A 15,171-nucleotide genomic window follows, 5' to 3' on the forward strand; every position below is an offset into this window, starting at 1 on the left:
TTTAGCACACCTCTGCCATAAACATGGGTATTTCACACCGCAGATGTCTGGGCTCCACACTGTTGATGGAGGGTTAAGAACTGAAATGTCTAGGACCACAGTAGACACCCAGCCGTAGCACTGACTGGTATAATTTCAATAAGCCTTTCTCTACGGCTGGCCATGCTTTCCACCTGGCTACCCCTACCCCGGTCAACTGCCCGGCACCCTCCACAGCAACCCGCCAAAGCCCCCACCATTTCTCCTTCGCCCAAATCCAGATAGCTGATATTCTGAAAGAGCTGCAAAATCTGGACCCATACAAATTAGCCGGGCTAGACAATCTGGACCCTCTCTTTTTAAAATGATCTGCCGAAATTGTTGCAACCCCTATTACTAGCCTGTTCAACCTCTCTTTTGTATCGTCTGAGATTCCCAAAGATTGGAAAGCGGCCGCGGTCATCCCCCTCTTCAAAGGGGGTGACACTCTAGACCCAAACTGCTACAGACCCATATCTATCCTACCCTGTCTTTCTAAGGTCTTCGAAAGCCAAGTTAACAAACAGATTACTGACCATTTCGAATCCCACCGTACCTTCTCCGCTATGCAATCTGGTTTCAAAGCTGGTCATGGGTGCACCTCAGCCACGCTCAAGGTCCTAAACGACATCATAACCGCCATCGATAAGAGACATTACTGTGCAGCCGTATTCATCGACCTGGCCAAGGCTTTCGACTCTGTCTATCACCACATTCTTATTGGCAGACTCGACAGCCTTGGTTTCTCAAATGATTGCCTTGCCTGGTTTCTCTGATAGAGTTTAGTGTGTCAAATCGGAGGGCCTGTTGTCCGGACCTCTGGCAGTCTCTATGGGTGTGCCACAGGGTTCAATTCTCGGACCGACTCTCTTCTCTGTATACATCAATGATGTTGCTCTTGCTGCTGGTGATTCTCTGATCCACCTCTACGCAGACGACACCATTCTGTATACTTCTGGCCCCTCTTTGGACACTGTGTTAACTAACCTCTAGACAAGCTTCAATGCCATACAACTCTCCTTCCGTGGCCTCCAACTGCTCTTAAACGCAGGTAAAACTAAATGCATGCTATTCAATCTATCACTGCCCGCACCTGCTCGCCGTCCAGCATCACTACTCTGGACGGCTCTGACTTAGAATACGTGGACAACCACAAATACCTGGGTGTCTGGTTAGACTGTAAACTCTCCTTCCAGACTCACATTAAGCATCTCCAATCCAAAATTAAATCTAGAATCGGCTTCCTATATCGCAACAAAGCATCCTTCACTCATGCTGCCAAACACACCCTCGTAAAACTACCCATCCTACCGATCCTCGACTTCGGTGATGTCATCTATAAAATAGCCTCCCACAACACTCTACTCAACAAACTGGATGCAGTCTATCCCAGTGCCATTCGTTTTGTCACCAAAGCCCCATACATTACCCACCATTGCGACCTGTACGCTCTCGTTGGTTGGCCCTTGCTTCAAACTCGTCACCAAACCCACTGGCTACAGGTTATCTACAAGTCTCTGCTAGGTAAAGCCCCGCCTTATCTCAGCTCATTGGTCACCATAGCAGCACCCACTCGTAGCATGAACTCCAGCAGGTATATCTCACTGGTCACCCCCAAAGCCAACTCCTGCTTTGGCCGCCTTTCCTTCCAGTTCTCTGCTGCTAATGACGGGAACGAACTGCAAAAATCTCTTAAGCTGGAGACTCATATCTCCCTCACTAGCTTTAAGCACCAGCTGTCAGAGCAGCTCACAGATCACTGCACCTGTACATAGCCCATCTCTAAACAGCCCATCTATCTACCTACCTCATCCCCATACTGTATTTATTTATTTATCTTGCTCCTTTGCACCCCAGTATCTCTACTTGCACATTCATCTTCTGCACATCTACCATTCCAGTGTTTAATTGCTGTATTGTAATTACTTCGCCACCATGGCCTATTAATTGCCTTAACTTACCTCATTTGCACTCACTGTATATAGACTTTTTGTTTTCTTTTGTTCTACTGTATTATTGACTGTATGTTTTGTTTATTCCATGTGTAACTCTGTGTTGTTTTATGTGTCGAATTGCTACGCTTTATCTTGGCCAGGTCGCAGTTGCAAATGAGAACTTGTTCTCAACTAGCCTACCTGGTTAAATAAAGGTGAAATAAAAATTAAAAATATGCTGCAGTGTCTTCCTTGCTGGGGACAGACTACACTCAGGGCCAGGGGATGCAGTGCTCTGGTTACATGGGCCCAGGCTGGGCTCAACAGGGCAGAGCAGGCAACAGCACCGCTGGGGGATCAGAGCATGGAGCAGCTGTGTGGAGGACATGGTGTTTAATAACAGGCCAAAACAAGAATGGCTGCAGCCAATAGTCACGAGCACCAAGTGGTCACATATGCATTCCCCTTTGATTATACTCGTACCGGCCTCTTGCATGTGAGGCTGGTCGACTCATCAGTGCTCATTTATTTTGACGTCCATTGAACCTCTACCTCTTTCTCATTCAATCTCTTTCTTTCAATCTCTCTTATCTTATTGTTATCTCCCTCTTTTTCTCTCACTTTTAAAAAATAAGACCATATTTTTTATCTGTCAACACTTCACATTATCAGCTTGAAGTGTGTTACATTCCTACATACAGACACACAACACACACTCATACCTGGACCAGGTACAGCAGAGGAGGTAGAGACGAAACCCCACAAAAACAGATTTGACCCAATATCAGCCATGACAGCAGAATTACTGCTCCCTTGAGCTATGAGACAGAATAGTCTGCACAGTCACCTCTCAAACTGTGGAAAACGACTAACCAATCTGCATTTATTGTGATTTTTACAGGCATGAAAACATGTCTTTGGAGTACTATGTTTTCTGTTGGTATTGTAGTCCAGTCTACCTTTGACAATATGTGTTGTTCCTCCACCATCTGTTGTGCCTTCCTGGCCCACAGTGGGCATTTGAAATAGTTGTCTTGACAACTAAAAAGTGTGCATGCTGGTGGAGTGAGAGAGGTGTGATCTATACGGAGAGGAGGATCTGGATAAAAGCCCTGTTTTTGAGTCAACCCCCTCTCATATATGTCCATAAATGCCAGACCTCACTTGAAACACAGCTAAAAAAAAATTATAATTTCATCTTCAATAACAAAATATCATTTCAGTTCTGTTAAAAATATACATGGAAAAACTGTCAATATAATAGGAAACAAACTACTTTGTACAAAAAGTACATCATTGTTATTCTTATACTAACAATTAATTATAGTATAATATACGCAAACTTAAGAGCAAGGTTGATATGGAACTGAAAGAAATCATACATTTCAACAGATCTTCAATTTCATCAGATCTTAACATAATCAAGAAATGTACATAAAACAAAATTAAGAAATATGACAAAACAAATGCACACATTCAAAAGTACTGAAGTATTTAACCTAAAGAGTATTGCAAATCTACCTAGACTGGTCCTATTGTTGCTAGTGAGTGTTTCCAAGAAGTTGATCATCAGCACTTCTAACAGTTACTGACACTATGGGGTCACATAACACCATGGTCACTGGTTTATTTAACTGTATCCTTTAGAAAAACTTCAAACGGATTTCAACTTCACAGCTTCTACTTTATACACCTATTGTATTTCCACTAAAGTATAACTTTAAAACAATCCGACAAATTCAAAACGTTCTTCATATCATCTACTTTTTTCTTCATAAAAGGCATTTGGTAATCATCTCGACTTACTCAATTTCAATCACTTGCACTTTGACAGACTCAATGCACATCGCTCTAGCTTCCCTCATTTAAGGTGTTCTGATCAATGAAAACCATTATAGATGTATGGCTTGGGATGGATGTTACTTCATCTTAAAAGGCATGACTGTCTACTTCACTGAACACTTTTCAAAGCTGTATTTATCTCACTTCATTCTCAACCATTTCGATGACTTGGTGGCTTCCCTGATATCCTTGCATCACATTCTTCCCCTATGCAAATGCAATTTATTTTCCAAACAATACATAGTAAATGTAGGCAACTTTCATTCGTTGCAACAAAATGTCTCGTTCCTGTTAAAAAATACTTCAGTTCTTTAATTTCAGTTTCTTATTTTTTCGTTTATATTTTTTGAAAAAATAAAATACCTGAAATGACCTGAAATTAAAAAAAAAAAAATCTTCTGGGTTTGTAAAATACAAACGAACGGTAAAGGGGAAAAAAGGGGGAGTAACTCAAAATGGAGGGAGAGAGAGAAACTCCTGGCACAGTGATTCCAGGAGTGGTCCGACATGTATGTCAGCGGGAGTATCATGAGAGAAGCTGGGTTCATGGTTGGAACGGGGCTGCCCTCCATCTCTCCGGAGCTTTAATCGTCTTCTCTAACCCCGAATGGGCTTACGCACTCTACGGCCTCATGCTCTCTCTCATTTGTTAATGAGCAAACTGCCCGCCCAGCGGAGCTTGCAGGCAAACCACCGCCTGAGGGGACAAAAGTATTCGTAATGGAACTGCTCAAATTCGGGGGTCTGGCGGATATCACGTAAAAATGCAACGTCAAGGTCAGATTCAGTGAGGACGATGAGGAGGAAGAGCAAGACAAAGAGGAGTCCAATGGTCACAAGAAGCAAACGGAGGACACTTAAAACAAACGTATTCACCTGTTCCACTTCACTGAGCGGCGAGGCTCCCTCTGCACCCTCTACCGTCGCTCTACTGTCTGACAAGTCGCCTGCATCCCCCACCGAGGGGGTGCCTGCCTCCGACTCCTTCTCCTCCTTGATGCTGCAGGGGGCTCCGTTGACCTGGCGTGCCACGGCCAACTCCAGGCTGTGCTCTGCCACAGGGGTGGGCAGCACGCTGTCAGAGGGGCTGTAGGCCTCATCAGAGATCACCGCCGAGCCCTCGCTGGCGTCCGTGGCCAGGCTGCGGGAACGTGGCATGAAGGAGTCCCCATGGGACACAGAGCGCACAGGTGTAGAGTGGGCACTGTCACGCAACGACTCCAGACCTGTCCAGGGCAGTGGAGAAAGAGAGAGAAACAGACTCAGAGGGGGTTTCCAGTACACAACACTACAGTGCTAACACCTATTAAGAGATTAAGTTTCAACCATGTGAGTGGATATCAACGTGTTTATACAGTAACATAATGCCATCCATTTGCTTAATGATGGATCATATGAACATCACTCTGGACTGGACCATTGATCTATTATAGATGAAGGTCTGATGAGTGGGGATTGTCCAGCTTGTTCATTAGTCCCACAGCACGCTGAGCCCTCCCAGGTATAAACCTTGAAGATCACCGTGGGTAGATTTAACTTTCAGACAATAATAACACTCACTAAGTATTGCTAATTTCAACCTACATGCAGGGAGTTATAATTCCCACAAAATGTGAGGTCCATACAATAGCAGGGGGAGAATATCATAATCCACAACATAGAAATAAATATAAATAAGATACGTGTAATTATAAATAAACACCCCACATAAAGCATTTGGTCATTCTCAAGAGTTTTTAAAAATGTTTTCCTAATAATTATTGACACTGTATTGGTCTCTGGGGTAGCCTAGAGTTAGTTTTAGGATGCATTTAAGGTTGCTAGCTATCAGGTGTGCTCCCTCTTCGGCCTCTAGTTCACCAGGCTGCTCGTTATGGCGCACACCTGTCACCATCGTTACGCGCACCTGTGTGTCATCAGACTCACCTGGACTCCATCACTTCCCTGATTACCTTCCCTATATATGTCACTCCCTTTTTGTTCCTTCCCCAGGTGTTAGTATTTATGTTTCAGTTTCATGTCTGTGTGCTGTTAGTGTTTCTTGTTTTGTATTATGTTCTGTTTATTTATTAAAACACTCCCTGAACGTGCTTCCCGCCTCTCAGCACACATCGTTACACTAGCTCATCAGTGACCGCATGCTTACTCTACAAAAAGCAAATGCAGCATTTTTCATTATACCTAAAGGATATGCAAATGTATCTATACTGAACAAATTATATAAATGCAACAATTTAAAAGATTCTACTGAGTTCCAGTTCTTAGAAGGAAATCAGTCAATTGAAATAAATTCACAAGGCCCTAATCTATGGATTTCACATGACTGGGCAGGGGTGCAGCCATGGATTGGTCTTGGATGGCATAGGCCCACCCACACACCCACACCCAACTGGCTTTATTACAGACAAAAATACTCCTCATTTGAGAGAAATAAGGTTTTTGTGCATATGGAACATTTCTGGGATTTTTTGTTTCAGCTCATGAAACATGGGACCAACACTTTACATGTTGAGTTTATATTTTTGTTCAGTGTATATATTCTCTTTTTACGAGCTACAGGACAGACGTCACTGCGGATGAGAAAGAGCTTGCGCTGACTGTTCCATTCCTCAGACAGCCACCGCAGAAATATTACACCTTCATAGAGGCAGAGGGATATCATCTCCTGATGATGAGGCATATTTTAAATGAAAGAATCTCCCATTCTGAGTGATGTTCTATCGATTGGCATAGGAGTTTCAAACATTCCAGCTGTATTTCTGCCTTCTTGAATGGCCAATAGCTCAGATAGACATGAAAACATGAAATGACCCCGGGAATCGATAGAACATCACTCAGAGATGCGCAAAAACCATATAACATTCAAAATTAGGCCAGCTCTGTTAAGCCATGCTGACTGCTGAGATCCTGTCCAAAGCAAAAGCAGGATGCCTCTGTAGTAGGTGGCAGTGAGAGGCCATCTTTACTCATTGGTAATCTCCTTCAGTACATCCTAGGATATGCTTGGTTGCAGGGCAGATTGCAAAATGCAACCTATAGACATTTCATTACACAATATATCTTCCAGAGGACATTGCGTAAAGCTAGTCAAAATCCTCCAAAGGTCAAAATATCGTAAAAAATATAAACCTGAATATTTACCTGAAATAAAAATCAAATCATATTCACAAATCAACAACAAAGCAGTATCACCTCACTAGTCTGTGCCTCAACCATTACAACCAGAATAAGAAGACCCATAAACTCAGACTTCTTCTAAACCAGCAGAAGGATAAATGAACCGATGAAACTCAAAGAGGTCAAGAAATAGATCCAAAGACTCCATTCACAAAGGGCCTCCAAGGAACATATGATTTAGAGGATCAGACATCAACAGCATCAAAGGCATGGCATCATTTCCATTCTGTTAACGTTGATGAGGTGGGAGTGAATTAACACACAGGGAGCTGGTCACTGTGTAACACACTACAGGAGGGCGATGATGATGAGGTTACCTGTCGGGGTGCTGGACTGGGGCCAGCCGTCGGGCAGAGGGGTGCCAGGCAAGATGGGGGGAGGCAGGGGGGAGAGGCTGCCAGGCTCCTGCCCAGTCAGGGCAGGGTAGAGGGGCAGGACGCCCAGGGCCTTGCCAAGCATCCGGGGTCCCAGGCTCAGCACGCGTACCTTCACATCTCGGTAGCAGTGGTTGATCATCCGCAGGTGGACGTTCACCCGTGTGGTGATGCGGATCAGACACTTCACCATGGTGGTGTCTTCTAGAGCTCAAAGCATGCACGTCTGTGTACTGTCCTGGTGGACCCTGTCCCAGAGCCCCAGCGGTACGCTGGTCTCTCTTTATGTGTTAGGCCAATGGCTGCAGTCTTGGCTGGCAGTATGAGGGCTATCGAGAGCGACTGTCCTGCTGTAGCAGTGTTCAGACGACCAGCACTGGCCATGTCCAGGCCCCACCCAGGGCAGTGACATACATGGAGAGGAAGGCCTTGGCTATTTTCAGCAGGGGTATTAATACTACTGTAAGACAGCCAGTCAGCACAGGCAGGGGGTAACGGTTGACAGGTGAGAGCTTGTCATAACTCTCTGATACATACAGCACCAGACCCTTTCACTCACACTCTCCACTATACTGCAGCAGTCTAGAGTGTATAGCCAGGTGTACATACTGTACTGTGTATTTAGGAGACAGGCAGGGACTCAGCTGTGACAAGGACAGGTCTTCAGTCCTGCTGCTCCTGTTCACCTGAGCCCATGCTGCAGTGTCAGCCTGCAAGGTTAGCCTCAGAGATAGAGGACAGAGGCAGGTCAGAACAAGTATGAGAGAGGAGGAGCAGAGCAGGCCCACCTGCAGGCCCCAGGCCCCTGGATTCAGGGCAAGTGGACTGACTGATGGCTGCACCAGCTGCCCTTGTACTGGCACTGTACCCCTCACTCTCACACACACCCCTAGTGCTGATAGCTCACACTGAAATAGACCAGCCTGAGTGACACACACACCTGTGACTTAGCCCTCCACTCCCACAAGCAGGGGCATGGCTAAGCTCAGGTTACAGTGTGTATATATGTGTGTGCTGTGGGGGGAGGGGCATTAAATACTTCCAAATAGGAGCAAGGACCTGATCCGTTTAAAAACGGTTGGATTTAACACCCTCCATTGAAATATCCACAGATTACCTTTAAAACCTCAGACCCAAACTAAAGCATGGCGACCCATTTCCACAACTATCCAGATTACCGTACATGTGTTCATTTGGATACAGACAACAATATAGAGCTGTGTCACTCCTGTCCACATTCCTGAAGGCTCTTATGGGACAATAATTCACCTTTGCCCATAACATGACCGGGGGGATTGCTATGGAGTGCCAGTGTTGACTGAGGAGAGTAGTGGGTCAGGGGTCAGGTCAAACACTTACCCTCCATGATGGAAATGTGGACGGCTCTCCGGCGTGTGCGTGGAACACTGGTGAGGCGCGGCCCGTGAGTGATGGACGGACAGCTTCTACTGGGAACCAGGCCAGCCCTGTGGAGACACACACATGTACACACACACACAAACATCCCATATTTGTCATCTGAGATGGATGATACACTGCCCACATTGACATGTAGTGAATAGCATTGATCTTACCTGTGTATTTCTGGAGGCTCTCGTTTGATTTTGGCACTCTGCTCCATCACTTCTTTCGCCACTCGTCCACTACAATAAAGCAAAATAATAGAGCTCAGGCTCACACCAGACCACAGACTCCCTGGTGCCACACACTACTCAGAGCAGTTCAGTGAGAAGCACTGCACAGTACAGTACACAAGAACTGAGATTAGATTAACCTGGTGAACCCAACTCTCTCTAACCCAATCACCGTCTCCAGACAACACTGCAATATCATTTCTTTTTACAAAAGATTGAAACACAAACTCAACCTTTCATCATAACATACTGGACTCAACTGTAGCTATTTTAAACCATTAGAAAGTTCAGATTTACAGTAACTAAAACCAGTAATTTTAAAGGTTTCACAGACCAAGTTATTTCCCTGCTCCTAGCACTTCAGCATTCACAGATGTGAAAGGAAGGAAATGAAATGAATGCTGGAACATTGTTCTGAATGCAACACTGTCCCCCTCCCTGTCCCCTCTGTGTCCTCTAGTCTAGTGTGTGAGGTGTATGGCTCAGGTAAAGTAGACTGACGTTACAGCAGGGTCCTGAGGTCCCCTACTTAGGGAGAAGCTCTCCAGCTGTGGGCTATCCGCAGTACCCTCTACTTACTGTCATCATTTACAGTACCTGTAGCGGAAACGACTCCCCTTGAAGAACAGGTTGCTGCTCGACACTGTCCGCACCTGACTCGACTTCTCCAGCCTGATGGAAGGAAGAGAGGCGGAGAAGAAGAATGGAAAGAAAAGAGAAGAGGGGTGAACTCTGGGAGCTGTTTTGGGGTGACATCATACTTTTTACGTTATAGCCTGTTGCTGCAGTCAAATGACTAGTGGCCTCACGGGTGGAATGTTTTTCATATTTTTCAGAATTTCAGAATTAATCATCTTTGGTGTTTCTATGTCAAACGGTTTTGTTATATTTCAGTCTTCTGTGTATAGATGTATATAAAGTGTAATATTGGGATGCAAATGCAAAATTGAATACATTTAAACTCTCTATATATTTGTTGAAGCCCATAACAATGTGTGTGAGCTGTAGTTTGGTTTCACAGTAGATGTGTTTAAGACTACCAAGAATCACTCTGTGTGACCCTGATTTAGCCCACTGCAGTAAAAGGTTAAGGGAGTCTGCTGACTGGACCTCTTCTCCCTCCTACAGCATCACAACCAGTTCTCACTTTGCTGTTCTCACTTTCAGTACATACAGGCTACTTTATTCAAGCCTCTTATATGGTATCCACAGTGTATGGTTCTCTAAGCCCAGCTCGGTCTGAAAACCAACCACCTACCTCTCAATTATGTATTACTTAGTGCCTAGATCCTTGGAGAGGTGTGCATGCATTATGTAAGTAAGTAGCCTTGCACGAGCAGTAGCCTATCTCCTGTTTCTGTAGCGGGCGAGGCAGCTTGATGTACAAGTTCACCGTATGCAGTATGTACTGTCTGTAAAGACATAATAGCTTACTTCTTATTACGGGATAATGCAAAAGATGGTGCTAAATTATATATTATATAACATTAAAATCAAATGTGTGTGGTGTTTGTTTGGTGTTTATTTATCCATCAGTCGGTTTCTGTGGGATTTAGCACACACAGACAGATGTCTTTCATTAAAGCAGTATGAAGCTCGGTGCCAACCAGCCAGGCCTCCCTGAAGATCTACCAGTCCCCACTAAGATCTACAGCCCTATAGCCGGATATCTCATCATACTAATTCCATCTTCCCTGTGTTTGCCCCCCCCCCTCCCTCTATCTCCTATCACCTGAGCACTCGCTCAACCCACATGCTCCTCAGCAACCTTCCCTGTCACCCTCATCCATTACTAGACTTTCTCTGGTCATTGTGTTGATGTGTTGCAGGGGGAGGTGACCTCCCAGAGGTGGGGGGAGAGGACACACAATCAGTCATGGCTGAGACGGAAGGAGCACTCATTTCTCTGGAGGAGCCGTGGAGGGTTCACTGGCATGTCCCAGTGCACACTAACTCACAAAAGCTCCCCGTTGCCTCACGTCTCGTTCCCTATCTCATAAACAGCCTGACAATGCTGCTCTCAGGACACTTCAAGGTCAGAGGAGAGGAGAGCCCTCTTTAGATAGCTCTCACAGATGCTCTGGAGTAAAGTGTATAGCTATGACTCAGAGGAAGAACAACACTTACTTGTAGAAGGCTTGGTTCTCCACTCCACATTTCCACAGGTGCTTGCAGGCCTCAGGTGTTGGTGCAAAGTACGTCAAGATGATCTTTTTGTCCTGCACATTAGAAATAAATGTGCAGGAAAATAAAACAACCTGACAGTTTCTCAGTTTCAATAGTCATTACTATTACTACTGCTGTTTGTTGAACACATGGTATGTGGTATGTGGTATGACTAGAACATGCTATCTCCAGGACCTGTTTTCAGAGAGTATTGGCCATAGAACAGTCACAGTCGCTGCGCTGCTCTCTATACTTGACTCCCCCAACACATCAATAATTCATGCTCTCACCTCCTTCTGATTTGCATATATATGGAATATCTTTCCCTCGAACTTCAGTTTGGTCACCTCGTTCCTGCCCACAAGGAAGGGGATAGTTACACACACAACCAACTGCACTGAGAGCCACAAGCTCTTAAACAATGTATCACAACCACTAGCAGACCACACAAACAGCAATGGAGCTCCATGTTTGGCTAACAGAACACATATCTAATAATACCCCAGGTAAACTGGAGATATGGGATGGAAGAATGTGCAGAAGGTAAAAAAATCTAACAAAGCAGCTGTAAATGCTGTAACATATTGTAACATTAACATTGTCTACTTGGCCAGAATTTGTAAGTATTACAGACATATTGTACTGAATTAGGTGGTGGGATTTCTATATCAGCGGTGAATATCTAACTCAAATTTAACTATTACAGACCCAATATAGTGGGCTACTGGCTTAATGAGAGGGGCTGTATGGAATAGTATGTTACAGCAGCACTGATCCATGTATGTCTTTAAGGATTCTTACAGTCACTGCTGCATGCATGATCAATTCTTTGTTGTGGTTGAGAACATGTATTTTTCTTGTGCATTTATAAACAAGTTCATTTCTACCAGACAGGCCTGTGAAATCATATGCCCAAATTAGTAGCGACTAACTAAGATAATGGGACACCTGTATGCATGCTGGCCCTCTGGTCAGGAGAGAAGCAGCTGGACACACTCCACTGATTGTGAATGTAGAACCAGCAGTGGTATGTGATTTAGGATTATTTATTTTATTTAACTAGACAAGCCAGTTAAGAACTAATTCTTATTTACAATGGAACAGTGGATTAACTGCCTTGTTCAGGGGCAGAACAACAGATTTGCACCTTGTCAGCTCGGGGATTCAATCTAGCAACCTTTCGGTTACTGGCCCAACGCTCAAACCACTAAGCTACCTGCCACGCCAGAACTCAGCATTAGAGCAGAAATCATTCTACTCACCACTTGAGAAAATGAACCCTCTTGTTTCCCTGAAGCACAACAAATCCAAATGGGGTGAAGGCAAGAAAGGCTGGATTTCCAGACACATCCTGTCATACACAAAAAACAGTGTCTCACATTGTTATGGCACAACACAGTACCTGTGTCAAATACACACATACATACTGTATGACTGTATAGATGCATGTGTGCTGCCATTTTCTTTAGTAATGCATTATACATTCTACCAAGAGAGACCTCAAAGCTCAAGTAGAGGAAACAGGGTGTTTTAATACAAATGTCTTAAACTGAAGCAGCAGTGTGAGAGAATTGGCCACCCAACCTTGCATGGATGAGGATCCACACCATATGTCTCCAGCATCTGGGCTTTCTGGAGAAAGTTCAGCTCTGATGTTTCAGGTGTCTGGCCACTGAGAGAGAGCATCAATGTCTGATTAAGAAACTTAACATCAATACAGGTCTACGAAAAGAAAGAAGCAAAGGTAAAATGCATAAATGATATTAACTATGACAGAACTACAGCGCCTTGCAAAAGTATTCATCCCCCTGGCGTTTTTCCTATTTTGTTGCATTACAACCTGATTTTTAATTGGATTTTTATTTGGATTTCATGTAATGGACATACACAAAATAGTCCAAATTGGTGAAGTGAAATGAAAAAAATTACTTGTTGTTTTGAAACATCTTGGAATGGCCTAGTCAAAGCCCAGACCTCAATCCAATTGAGAATCTGTGGTATGACTTAAAGATTGTTGTACACCAGCGGAACCCATCCAACTTAAGCAGTTTTGGAGCAGGAGCAGTTGTGCCTTGCAGAATGGGAAAAATCCCAGTGGCTAGATGTGCCAAGCTTATAGAGACATACCCCAAGAGACTTGCAGCTGTAATTGCTGCAAAAGATGGCTCTACATAGTATTGACTTTGGGGGGTGAATAGTTATGCACACTCATGTTTTCAGTTTCTTTTGTAATATTTCTTGTTTGTTTCACAATAAAAAATATTTGTAATCTTCAAAGTGGTAGGCATGTTGTGTAAATCAAATGATACAAACCCCCCCCCAAAAATTCATTTTAATTCCAGGTTGTAAAGCAACAAAATAGGAAAAATGCCAAGGGGGTGAATACTTCCGCAGCCACTGTATTTCCCTTACACAAAGGCGTGATCACCAGAGTGAGCTGGCAGGATGCTGAATAGACCCGAGAGCTCTGAATAGATGGCCAGACAGACAGATAGTGTATCAACCATCCTAGATGCAGTACCTCTACCAATTAACATTTAATCAAGCACCAACCATTCAACAGCAATGGAGTAACGCGAGCATCAGCCTGACCTTCATCACAATCAATGGAAAAAACATGAAGTGATGCCAGTGACCCTATAGGCTTGAATTACTGGTGCATTCAAAAGATCCAAATAGGCACCTGTCCCAGCATTCCAAGGATATTTTCTATGATCACAGAGTCAGGCATGTTGACAGGTGTTTTGTTGGTGGTGAGACATGAATAACCCACTAGAGAGCAGCAGAGGATCTTATCCATAATTATAATTTTAAAGATCCTTTATCTATGAACCTCTGACTACACTCCTTTGGTCAGTCACATCCTCCATGCTGTCCACAGTATGTCCCATGGCCATGAACAGTTCACTGAGCTGGGTCACTAGACAAAGCACTCAGTAATGGGAACCAACATTAAAGAACCTTCAAATCGACTCTGAGCTAGTGTGAAAATGGCTGATCCATGTTTCAATGTCTTTCATTTCTGTAGAGCACATTATCTCACACTAATTATGGTTTAAATAAAGGAGAAGTGCCTTGTGGGAGAATAAATAGCTCAGACATTATGGCTAAACCATTATCCATGTGGCCTCAATCACATGAACTTTAGAAGCCTGAGGGTGAGTGTAAAGGATCAATGTTGGGAAATGTCTGTCGCAGCCTGTCCCACTGGGAACACCATGTCCTTACAATGTGGAGAATTGGGTAATATTTGGTAGATACGTTGATCAATGAGATTCCAACCTATTTGTTCCCACGAAAAAATAGTCAAAGGTCTGTTGAATTCTGTTATCACTGCAATTTCAACCATTTAAAAGCACACCAATGTTCAAATGGGAATGCAATGTCAGATATTTTATTTATACAACAACTTAATGTGCTATCACTGTGCGAACCTAAGCACACAGCCAAGACAATGCAAGACTGGCTTCGGGACAAGACTCTGAATGTCTTTGAGTGGCCCAGCCAGAGACCAGACTTGAACCCGATCGAAGAGATCGGGTTCTGGAGAGATCTGAAAATAGCTGTGCTGCATCGTTCCCCATCCAACCTGACAGAACTTGAGAGGATCTGCAGAGAAAAATTGGAGAAACTCCTCAAATACAGGTGTGCCAAGCTTGTAGCGTCATAACCAAGAAGACTCAAGTCTATAATCGCTGCCAAAGGTGCTTCAACAAAGTACTGAGTAAAGGGTCTGAATACTTATGTAAAATGTGACATTTCAGTTTACTAAATTAGCAGAAATGTTTAAAAACCTGTTTTTGCTTTGTTGTGTAAATTGTTCAAGAAACATTTGTTTAATCAATTTTAGAATAAGGCTGTAACCTAACTAAATGTGGAAAAAGTCAAGGGGTCTGAATACTTTCCGAAGGCACCCTTTGTATTAGCCCTAGGACTACCTGGCATGATGACTCCTTGCTGTCCCCAGTCCACCTGGCCATGCTGCTGCTCCAGTTTCAACTGTTCTGCCTGCGGCTACGGAACCCT

At 44.0% G+C, this 15,171-nt stretch overlaps 1 protein-coding gene across 2 annotated transcripts in view; it reads right to left on the reverse strand.

Annotated features, from left to right (window-relative positions):
• Window positions 1–2,531: 2,531 nt before the first annotated feature.
• The window catches only part of frmd5a (FERM domain containing 5a), a 111,893-nt gene continuing 99,253 nt past the window's right edge, over window positions 2,532–15,171 (reverse strand). Inside the window, exons 7-14 of one of the 2 annotated variants that reach the window (XM_029757610.1) lie at window positions 12,730–12,817; window positions 12,408–12,496; window positions 11,436–11,499; window positions 11,107–11,189; window positions 9,577–9,651; window positions 8,920–8,988; window positions 8,705–8,811; window positions 2,532–5,020 (exon numbers count right to left, since the gene is read on the reverse strand). In XM_029757610.1, the coding sequence (XP_029613470.1) occupies window positions 4,437–5,020; window positions 8,705–8,811; window positions 8,920–8,988; window positions 9,577–9,651; window positions 11,107–11,189; window positions 11,436–11,499; window positions 12,408–12,496; window positions 12,730–12,817 (1,159 nt within the window). In that variant the 3' untranslated portion in view covers window positions 2,532–4,436. Of the gene's footprint in view, window positions 5,021–8,704; window positions 8,812–8,919; window positions 8,989–9,576; window positions 9,652–11,106; window positions 11,199–11,435; window positions 11,500–12,407; window positions 12,497–12,729; window positions 12,818–15,171 lie in introns of both variants that reach the window. The other variant, XM_029757609.1, reaches the window with a different exon arrangement.

This window comes from Salmo trutta, chromosome 7 (assembly GCF_901001165.1).
Source record: "Salmo trutta chromosome 7, fSalTru1.1, whole genome shotgun sequence".
Lineage (NCBI taxonomy): Eukaryota > Metazoa > Chordata > Actinopteri > Salmoniformes > Salmonidae > Salmo > Salmo trutta.